Genomic DNA, 12,367 nt, shown 5'->3' with positions numbered 1-12,367 from the left:
CAAATTCAACTTTGTCTCCCACTCATGATGTCTTTCAACTCCCTAGCTCTCTCACAATAAAGTGGAGAGGGTGCTGTACCACACTACTATATTCCCAGTATGCCCATAAAAAATGCTACATATGGATCAGATTTACCGCTACGTAAGTTCAAAGTTCAAACTCCAGTTTACTTTGATCACTATGTAAATCGAAAATTTAGCGCCACCTTGCTGACATGATTCGGACTCCCACATTACCAACTTTGATGCAGTTTTACTGATTTTGAGAATAATTTTTGTGATGATTTTTCTCTGTTCTGTCAAATAATGAATTAGATTTACACAAAATCCTTGTTTAGAAAGTCCTTGGACGAAGACTTCAGATAATTTTAGTACACTTTCACTGCAAGTGTGGGACTGACGGTTACATAGTAAGTGGGATTCATATGATATCATTAATCTAGCTCAAATTTATTATAACTAAAACAAGTGTGCTCTGCAATGTGGACAAGAAATATTTGGCTGTTCAGTAGGAACTTGTGATAGATTTTGTTCATTGACAATGATTCCCTAAACAACAACAACAACAACATATTGCGTTCAATATCAAGCTCGAGGTATGCAATTTCTGAAAATCAAATGTCCTTTAAGACCTTATTCATCAAATTTCAATCATATTAATTCATAAATTTTTAAAAACCATCCTGATAGTGACACCATATTTCATTTCTGAACTATATATTAAAGTTCAATGTATGTACTGTAAATTTGGGTACTATGCTCTGATATCATTTGTTTGACTACTAGTATTTAACCCCCCCCCCCCCACACACACACACACAAAGTAAAATGTAAAATAATGTGAAATAAAACAAAATGTGCATTTCAATATCGAGCTCACATAGATGTAATTTCTGTAAAGTATAAATTATTTATCCACGTACAACCCTTATATGTTCCTCCAAGCCATCCTGTAGAACTATCAATGTATAATGTGCATATTGCGCTACAGAATGAACAACTTACTTTGTCAATCTCATATGAGCGATCAGTTTTTACGGCCGGGGGTGGGCCGGTAAATCAGAGGGGGGGGGGGGACCTCAATTTGGGACTCAAAGAAGGGGGGGGGGGGGGGGGGTTCACCTTGTTTTCAACTAAACAAAATCATGAGCCATGCTCCTGTACTTCAATGTCCATACATTTAATATCATAACTAGGCCAAAGCCCCTAAGCTCGCACAGCTGGATAAATTCATTTGTGACCAGCTGCCTCACAATGATATCATAGATAGCGCTCTCGGCATGGAGATTGTACATCATACATAGAACTTGTATGTGTAGTCATTGTACCGCAATGCATCCTTGGGTAAAACCACCAAAAAACATCACTTAGTGTATAGGACACGTATGCGTACTAGTCATTGAGCCGCTATGCTGCCGCTTGTGGGCACTGTGCAAGCTATTAAACAAAAAATGTATGTGCATAAAATAAACCATAAACAAATAGCTATAAATATACATTCAAATATAACATAAACTCCGTCTCTTGATACATCCAATACATATGGTATGGTGTCACAACACTGCACCATGGCCACCTTTAAGCAACAGTTATTTGTTAGAAAATTGACTTCTCGCTATTGCACGCCATGAGTTGCATTGTGTCATCTTGTGGTACAAAAACTTGCATGTGTAGCTGTACATGTAACACATAAGAAATGAAATTTACCTTAAGATTTACTGGCTCTAAAATCTGTTCCTCCATTGACCTGAACATGTTGAATTGTGTACAAACATAACCAATTTAGGACACTTTGAAATAATATGTGGAAAACACTGTGACTGAAAGTAACTGTCACAGCCTGTGTCTAGATATTAGATATTCAATGTCTATGTATATAGTTAGTCTAGTTCCTATACATTTTTGTACATATAATGTATGATAACTACGATCATCTCCATTAGAAGTTCCAAATTGATTTATGGTTGATATCAATAGTTCAGTGTAGGGTAAAAACTAAATTCTTTTAGTGAGGGGTGGGGTGAGAGGAGGACTTTTATAATGAAATCTGTTTTGTACCCCAATACAAACATTTCTAAAAATGTCAAATTGAAAAATGGGAAAAACATTTATTATGCATGGCCCTAAAATACATTATTGTGCCAATAAAAAAGCTATTTTTTCCTCACTACATACTGGCTTTGTATTCATAGCACTACATGATACTACATACTGATTTGAAATTGATTGTGCTGTCTGCAACAATTTTACCAATTTAGTTAGAAGGGGTGAGGAAGGGGTTCTGAGGCCTTACTAAAAGAATTAGTTTTTTACCTACTGATCTCAGCCCTAATATGTTGATTTATCATACATGTACAAACTATTGAACTGTTACTTGGCATAGCTATAGTACGAACTACATGTCTTATCAAAAATAACTTTTCTGTGTTTGTGTTTCACTTCTTCTCTGTGACCATCACCAAGTTTAATACATGTTACCAGGCTACATGTGAAACCCCCTTTTGTCTTGCTATTGTTTTACACCATAAACTACCAAGAAAGAAATATATTCCAAGGTGAACACAATATTAATCGGATTCTCAGAGAATATATATTATGTGAATGACTGATAAACAAAGTTATAAACACAGACTTGTTTGATGATGATCTAGTAAAGGGCTATTTACTGTAGCCAGAACTTCTATAGTACTGACACGGTGCAAAGTTATGAGGAAAATTAGATTTTACATCTCCTCTGGAATATCTAGTATTCACATTGAGTGACTGTATACTGAGAGTAAAATTTTGTCAGCAGATCATAATGTTACATTTCCTTGGTATTAGAGTGTATTTATTTTCAAGGCTATCATGTTGCCAGCAATTATACTTGACAACATAGCCAGTAGTAAGTGAATTGAATTTAGTAATCTAGTAATCTGATTTGATGTTATCTCAATTGAGAAACTGCAGTGTTATTGTTATTGTGCCAGCCAAAAATCACTCAAAAATTTAGCTTGTATTAAGACATGAAAAACGCCTTAAGAATGTTATTTTATTTATTAAAAATTGTACTTCCATGAATAGCTGATAACATGCAATAATATGTTAATCTGAATGCAATATAGTGTACCTGAAATTATAATATGTACGACATAAGGTGCATGTGATATAGGTCATTCCAAGAGTGGTGATATTGTTACACTGTGTAACATTGTATCATATCATATCAGATGCTTACTTGTACATCTGCACAGCCTGTGCATACAAAAGCAATGCAAATAAAAGATTGCAACTTAGAAGGTAACACAACCATGAAATCATGGATAATTTATCATTATTCCTGTAAAAATGGAAGGTTTTTTTTTTATATTTTTTTTTTATTTTTTTTTATTAATTTCCAAAACAACTGCAAGACAATACAAAGGCAAACAATACATTACAGAGAAAACACAGGACGTACAAACAGAGAGGGGGAGGGTTAGTTAACTTAATTAAATAAATTAATACATGGGATTGGAAATAATTACAATTGATAAAGAATAATGTAACAATATCTTGAACAGAAATATCCGTCTGTAATGAAAGGACTAAGCACAGAATCCTAACTTAATCACAGGAAAACACCCAATCCCCACTCAGTTGAAAAAAACCAGTTGCATGACTTACAGTAACGTAATAATTACAAAACTAATGATTCCCACTTGTGCTCCAGGGCTCCTCTGCGCGCAAATTTAATTTCCATATCCTTAACACTTTTGAGATAACTAATAAATGAATCAAAATTGGAGTCTGGACGTCTTTCAATTAACCTAGCTTTATACAAAAAAAATTTGCCCAAGATGATAAGGTGATTGACTAAATTGAAGATTTTGTCGCTAATGTCAAACTTACCAAAAATCACATCTGACATAGACAAATGAATATCAGGAACAAAATTAAGGAGTAAAATAAACTTGTCCCAAAAAGCTGTAGCTGCAGGACACTCCCAAAGGAGGTGATGTAAATCTTCATTTTCAGGACACCAGTTGCAACAACTGGTGTCTTTAATTCCCCATGTATTTAATTTCTGGTTTGTGGCGAGAATGTTATGCAAGATTTTAAACTGAAAATTTCTGATTTTTTCCTCCTTGGTTACCCTAAATGAAAGATTCCATATAGTTTTCCAGTCAAACTGTGAACAATCAAAGGAGGAATCCCATTTCCCCAATACAGTTGGGGCTTGAAAAACAGAGTGTAATAACAAATCATATACTTCCTTTGTAGTAACCTTATCAAGTAGTTTTCCTCCAACTTTCGGAACAAAGCGATTCACATTAGGTGTTTGAATAATATTGGGACTATGTGATCTCATCTCTGTCTTCCATTTACGTGGGATTGCATCTAGTAAACCAGCATAAGATAAAAAGTCAATTTGAACATGGAATTTCTGTTTGAAATCATTCCAAGAGAGAATATTACCATAGGGATCAAACAGATCCTTAATGTATAATATACCCCGATCATACAGCCTTCTATAAAACACTGATTTTCCGCCAATCCTAATATGTGAATTATTCCAAATAATCTCCTGAGCTATATCAAGACTGGTTGACGGTTTCTTCCTATATACTTTTGAAAGAGTAAACCAACTGTTTAACGCCTCTTTGTAAAACAAAGGCAAGTGACCTAAGCCTAAACAAGAGGGATCAAAGTTGCAGCAAAGAAGCAATCTAAGACCACCAATTTTATTAAAATAAAATTTAGGAATTATTGACCATGAAGCAGTAGATTCTAAAAGGCGTTTTAGCCACATCACTTTTATTGCCTGATCAGTAATGGCTATTGATGGTAATTTAAGACCCCCTTCTGAAATTTGACCAATCATAGTACTCCATTTCACTTTAGGTCTTTTATTATTCCAAATGAAAGAATTAATAAGTTTCTGAGCTGCAAATTTGATATCCTGAGGAATAACTAAAGAAGACATTTGGTAAATAAACTGGGAAATCCCAAAAGTCTTTGAAAGAAGGATTTTACCCCTAAACCCAATATCCCTGCTAGACCAAATATTTAGCTTTGTCCTCAGAGTGGAATCAGTTTTACCAAAATTATTCTCTAAGTTTGCCGTACTATTATATGATAAATAGATTCCAAGAAGTTTAACTGATTCTGAAGTGGGAGTCAAGCTGCATATTTTATCTTTACACTTACGCAGGGAGCCCATATAAACAAGTTCTGTTTTTGCATTGTTGATTTTAAGACCTGAACAAATAGAAAACAGCTGAATAACTGATAAACATGCAATAACAGAATCTTTGTCATTGAGGAGGATTGACATATCGTCTGCAAATAAAGCCAATTTTGTGCTATTGTTTTCAGGGAGTTTTACCCCTTTTATCTCCTCGGTATTTCTGACAGCAATGGCGAGGAGCTCTATTGACATAATAAAAAGGATCGTAGACAGGGGGCACCCTTGCCTAATACCTCTAGAAGGACTGAACCAACCGGTGGAGTGACGATTATTTAAAACACAACTTTTTATATTAGTGTAAAAAACCTTAACCCATTTAATAACCGAGGGACCAAACCCAAACAGATTCAAAGACTTGAACATAAGCGGCCACTCTAGGCTATCGTATGCCTTCTCTAAATCTACAAGTAGTACGACACCTGGGATATTTGTCATTTTTGTGTACTCAAGACAATCGCGAATAAGGTGAATGTTTTCTGCAATATTCCTACCCTTAATGAAAGCCCTTTGATCAGGGTGAATTACTGAAGAAACGACACTGCTCATTCTCTTAGCAATTGCTTTACTAGCAACTTTATAGTCAATGTTGAGGAGTGAAATTGGTCTCCAGTTCTTGATTTTTTCAAGCGTCTGACCGGACTTTGGAATTAAACTAATTACCGCTTCACATTGCGAAGTAGACATTTCGCCTTGATTAAAAGCATAATTAAGGGCGGCCGTGAAATGGTCTCCCAAATCATCCCATAGAGCAAAATAGAATTCTACCGAAAGGCCATCCGAGCCTGGCGACTTATTTTTTTGCATTGACTTCAATATTTCATAACATTCTTTGTTTGAAAGTATGCCTTCGCAACTTTGTGCATCTTCTGGACGTAATTTAGGAATACGGTTTACGTTGAAGAAGTTTGTATTGATAACGGGGTCATTCATGTCCGGAGAAGTTGTTTTGTAAAGCTTACTATAAAAATGCTTAATATAACTTAGTAAATCACTTCTCTCCGAAATCCGAGTACCATCGTCATGCGTAAGTTCCTTAATTGTTTTCCTAGACGAGTTTTTGGATTCCAAGTTAAGAAAATATTTTGTGCTTTTCTCCCCTTCCTCATACCAGCGCGCTTTTGACCTTATTGCTGCTGCTTTGGATTTATAAATATATATTGACTCTAACTGCTGTTTATAGTCATTGTATTCATTGAGGACACGCTCGTCAAGATTTTCATTAATAAGCGCTTCAAGTCGAGAAATTTGAGAAGTTATTTTCTTTTCTTGGTCTCTTAATTCGCGGGCTTTGTTACGACTATACTTCATTGACATTTCCTTTACCTTAAATTTAAAGAATTCCCAACGTGATTTTGGATTACCGTCGTGATCGTTAAGGATGCTATTCACAAGTTGACGGACTTCCATTATGTAATCTTCTTGAATTAAATGACTATTATTGAATTTCCAAAAATCCAGTCCACGAGCGTCAGCTGTAGAATTTAAAGACAAAGAGACAAGACTGTGGTCAGTCATAATAGCTGGTGTGATGTCACAATTCATCAAATACGATTTCCAGGTGCGCGGGACAAAGAAATAATCAAGCCGGGAGGCTGATCTCCCCCTTCGCCACGTATACTGTACTCTACCAGGGTGAAGCAGACGAAATGCATCTACACAGTGATTTGTGGTTAAAAAACGAAAAACTGCCTTTCTCGATTTTTTTTTATCATCGATAGTACCCACCCCCATAGAGCAACGATCCTGTTCCGGGTCCATTGCAATATTGAAATCACCTCCACACAGAATTGGCAAATGTGGAAAATTCAAACTAAGATGCTGACTTAACTTGTCAATAACATTAATTTGTTCTGTTCCCGCATTGGGTAAATACACATTTACTAACACGAAATGACGTTTGTTGCATTTAACTTCAGTGGCTACATAACTTCCATCTGTACTAAAAATGAATTTCATAATGTCAAAACTGTGGTTTTTCTTGAAAAGAATTGACACACCCCGGCTACGATTTGTCCCGTGGCTAAAAAACATATCACTTCCCCATTCCTTCTGCCAATACCTTTCTGATTGAACGGTGCTATGACATTCTTGCAAAAATACAACATCCACTTTTTTACTTTGCAAAAAATTGAAAATACATTTCCTTTTCCTTTCATCACCTAACCCTCTCACATTCAAAGAAAGAAATTTAAGACAATCCAAAACTACACAAAACACGCAACAAAAAAGTGCGACACGGGAAGGGCACACTAAAGGTGGCCCAAACAAGAGAAAAACTGCAGAGAAGACGCAAGCAAAAAAATAAATAAAGCAGCAAGGTGTACAAAAAGGAAGCACCTCCTCCCAACAAAAACAAACTAGAGATTACACAGGGGGATATCACTATTCAATACAGTATCATAGTAATTTGGAGACCCGTTAAAGTTACATGTACAAAACACTCTTAATTGTTCTATTCCCGCAAAGTTTTTACTCTGCCTTCTGAGTCTCTATACTTCAGGATAGCAGGGTAGGCGATAAACGGCTTCCAAGATGGGTGATCCCTTTTCAATTTTTTCAGAGCTGGTAATAACGCCCGGCGTTCTACACGGAGTTTTGGTGAAAAATCTTGAGAGATGAAAATGTTATTGCCTTGGAATGGGTTTCCTTTTAAAGTGGTTGCAGCTCTCGATAGAATCATTTCTTTTTCATCAGTTCTCACAAATGCAACGTGTATAGGGCGTGGCTTCATGTCCTTGTTTCGATTTTGTACCGGTGTACGGTGCGCTCTTTGTATATCTACTTTGGCATTTTCCAGCTTCATATGCTCCCGTACAAACTTCTTAATAAATTCTGTACAAGATTCACCTTCCACTTTTTCAGGCACGTTATAAAACACCAGGTTATTCCTTCTCAGTCTATTAGCGAAATCATCATGCTCCTCTATTAACTTACTTACATCCGCTCTCTCAGCTTTTGAAATTTTCATTTCACTCACTTCTTTCTGAGTATATTCCAAGGACTCTCGAAGCTCTCCACATTCTTGTTTAACAGACGATACCACTCGAATCAACTCATCTAAACGTGCGTCAATGACATCCAGCTTTGATAAACTTGCAATGATAAAATCGAGTTTACCTTCATTGGAAACAAGGTCACTTGCAACAGGTGTGCTCGGAAGGTTACTAATCCCCAACTACATCCAGAAGCATTGTTTTGAATAGCAGGGGTCACTCAGTCAACAAAGGGAATCGTAACTGAACCCGAAGAAGGGAACAGATGAAAGTTTAACAATGAAATTTCACACAAAGTCTGTCTTTTGATGACTCCTTTGGAAATGTTGACTGCTAAATTCAACAAATATATTCTTAAAAACTGCCAAATGTAGTCAATCTTTCTTAGATGCGTTGCTAGTATTTACTTTAAGTTAGTTTGAAATTGATAAATATTCATACAGTCTACATGGTGATATCACAGGTACATGCACAGGCCTGCCATATTTGAATTTGCCTTGCGAGTTCATATCGTACATAACTGAATTTACATTTCCATGGAAAGTTTTCCCATTTTAGATCATTTGTGTTACAACAGATAGCACAGACTCGTATGTGTGAAAGGTTAGGAAATTGATTTACAATTTTGAATGAATGAATGATATAATGCAATGGAAGTCTATGAGGTATAGTTATATAATGCAATGGAAGTCTATGAGGTATAGTGATATAATGCAATGGAAGTCTATGAGGTATAGTGATATAATGCAATGGAAGTCTATGAGGTATAGTGATATAATGCAATGGAAGTCTATGAGGTATAGTGATATAATGCAATGGAAGTCTATGAGGTATAGTGATATAATGCAATGGAAGTCTATGAGGTATAGTGATATAATACAATGGAAGTCTATGAGGTATAGTGATATAATGCAATGGAAGTCTATGAGGTATAGTTATATAATGCAATGGAAGTCTATGAGGTATAGTGATATAATGCAATGGAAGTCTATGAGGTATAGTGATATAATGCAATGGAAGTCTATGAGGTATAGTTATATAATGCAATGGAAGTCTATGAGGTATAGTGATATAATGCAATGGAAGTCTATGAGATATAGTTATATAATGCAATGGAAGTCTATGAGGTATAGTTATATAATTGCAATGGAAGTCTATGAGGTATAGTGATATAATGCAATGGAAGTCTATGAGGTATAGTGATATAATGCAATGGAAGTCTATGAGGTATAGTGATATAATGCAATGGAAGTCTATGAGGTATAGTGATATAATGCAATGGAAATCTATGAGGTATAGTGGTATAATGCAATGGAAGTCTATGAGATATAGTTATATAATGCAATGGAAGTCTATGAGGTATAGTGATATAATGCAATGGAAGTCTATGAGGTATAGTGATATAATGCAATGGAAGTCTATGAGGTATAGTGATATAATTGCAATGGAAGTCTATGAGGTATAGTGATATAATGCAATGGAAGTCTATGAGGTATAGTGATATAATGCAATGGAAATCTATGAGGTATAGTGATATAATGCAATGGAAGTCTATGAGGTATAGTGATATAATGCAATGGAAGTCTATGAGGTATAGTGATATAATGCAATGGAAGTCTATGAGGTATAGTGATATAATGCAATGGAAATCTATGAGGTATAGTGGTATAATGCAATGGAAGTCTATGAGATATAGTTATATAATGCAATGGAAGTCTATGAGGTATAGTGATATAATGCAATGGAAGTCTATGAGGTATAGTGATATAATGCAATGGAAGTCTATGAGGTATAGTGATATAATTGCAATGGAAGTCTATGAGGTATAGTGATATAATGCAATGGAAGTCTATGAGGTATAGTGATATAATGCAATGGAAGTCTATGAGGTATAGTTATATAATTGCAATGGAAGTCTATGAGGTATAGTGATATAATGCAATGGAAGTCTATGAGGTATAGTGATATAATTGCATTATATAACTATACCTCATAACACAAGCCCATCCATAAAGTTGCCCATGGGCGATCATTTGGCGGGTGGGCGTCTAATGGTTTTTTTTTCAGATTCACTACGGCAAGAATTTTGCCTTGCTATATTGGTAACGTTAGTTTTTATTTAGTTCGAATGTTCTGTTGAAAAAACCCATAAACTTAGAGTGCCAATAAAAAATGGACGTTTTTTCCATGAGAAGAATGTGATCGTGATGGTAGGTACAGACACCTTTGTGCTGAGATCGGTCAACAAGCTGGCAGATGACTCTTAGAGATCCGCAGACGTCACAGTCAATGCGACACACTGCGTATAAAAATAAGTCAGGGTAATTTGCATGTTATGTTATGAGTGCGCACACCAAGTGAATTACATCAAGTGAGAGTTGAAGTAATGTGTAATGTCATGTATAAACGAGTTCATGGAGATTTAACGAATGGTACAAGACTAATGTCAAGTTTATCCAGGGGTGAACAAATCATTGTGTGAACTGGTCGTCCCTGGACCAGTGCTTAAAAAGTCCTGTGGTCCTGCTGAAAAAATTAATGGTGCCAAGTCCCGCTAATGTGAAACATTGAATCTTGCCTATGAATCTGTATATTCAGACATACACCACTTTTAGCTGAACAGTATCCAATTTATAATAATAAATATAAAGTTGACATGCTTGGTTTCAGTCAATTGACAATTCTATTCTATTTGTAATGGTTATTTTTGAGGTATCGACGAAACGATAAACCTTGAATGACGACTTCACTTGGATCTCACGAAGGATCAGGAATTTGACAGAAATATGCGACAAGAACATTGGAAAACAGTGTTAATCATGGTTCAACAGTGCAGTATGACGACAAAAGTTGTACTATGTTTTGTCAAACTTGTCAGGAAAACCCAGACATTTGCAAACAAACCATCACAACTGTACAAAGAAACTGACCCCTTCAAAGTTGATATAAAATCTCACAAAAAAAATAGGAACACATACATTGCCTGACTAGAGGGAGTCTGGACTGTGAACAAATTCAATATGCATCATAATGGTAACTCTTTGTATTTCAGATTTGACCAAGAAGTCAAAGGCGGTGAGAGTTTATTTCTGGATGCTCATTATATGGCAGAAGTTCTTAGGGAAAAGTATCCACAGCACTTTGAAACGTTAGTTAGAGTGCCAGCATCTTTTCAGAAAATTCATTTTGACAGGTTAGTAAGATTCTTTAATGCCTTCAACCTAGAGTATAGGGCTTGAGATTGGCCATATTTGTTAGTTATGATTGTGTTCGTCTGTCCATCCGTCTGTCCGTCCGTCCGGAGCTGTTTCTTGGAGATGCCTGCACCGATTTTTTAAAAACTTGATACAGGGGCAACATACTATAGCACACATATGCACCTAAATTTGTTTCATGATACAATCCAATATGGCTGCCTAGCAACCATTTTGTTTGCAAATTTTCTCTGTCCAAAGCCATAATTCAGACATACTTGAACAGATCTCATTCAAAGCTGGTATTAGCACAGTGTTCTATGACATACATGTGCATATTCATTGTTGTTGTGCTACGATCCAATATGGCTGCCTAACAGCCATTTTGTTTGTGAATTTTCCATGTCCAAAGCTATAACTCAGACATGCTTGAACAGATCTCATTCAAAGTTGATAGCACAGTGTTCTATGACATACATGTGCATATCCATTTTCGTTATGATACAATCCGATATGGCTGCCTTGCAGCCATTTTGTTGTCCAAAGCCATAACTCAGACATGCTTGAACAGGTCCCCCCCCCCCCTGTACCCGACCAATCCTTTATTGTTGAATGGTTTATTCCATGATGTCATCTTGAAGAGTAGGCATGTCCCATGTAATAACATCTTAAATTTGTTTCATGATTAGAGAAGAGTAGGCTTGTCCCATGTAATAACAACGAGGAGACACAACATGAGAATCGCATGTTCCATGTCCAATGAGCAGACACAACATATCTAAGTCTGTTTGATTTTGGTTCACAAGTGTTGTTGCGTGATCAGAGTAGTGATATCAAAAACAACCATTTGAGGCCAAACAACATTAACCAGGTTTGAAAATGACAACATAAACTACCAGTTCCTTAAAACCCAATCATAGCGGGGACTATGTCATTTTCAATGACTTGTTACATATTGGGTTAGTATTTCA

General features: G+C 35.9%; 1 protein-coding gene across 1 annotated transcript in view; it reads left to right on the top strand.

Moving 5' to 3' along the window:
• Positions 1 to 12,367, top strand: part of LOC144442505 (gamma-butyrobetaine dioxygenase-like) — a 161,620-nt gene that overhangs the window by 124,331 nt on the left and 24,922 nt on the right. The window contains exon 10 of the mRNA XM_078131866.1: positions 11,255 to 11,395. Within this exon, the coding sequence (XP_077987992.1) occupies positions 11,255 to 11,395 (141 nt within the window). The remainder of the gene's footprint in view (positions 1 to 11,254; positions 11,396 to 12,367) is intronic.

Source organism: Glandiceps talaboti, chromosome 11 (assembly GCF_964340395.1).
Source record: "Glandiceps talaboti chromosome 11, keGlaTala1.1, whole genome shotgun sequence".
Taxonomy (NCBI): domain Eukaryota; kingdom Metazoa; phylum Hemichordata; class Enteropneusta; family Spengelidae; genus Glandiceps; species Glandiceps talaboti.
Note: the sequence above shows the minus strand (reverse complement) of the source record. Positions and strands in the feature narration are given on the sequence as shown.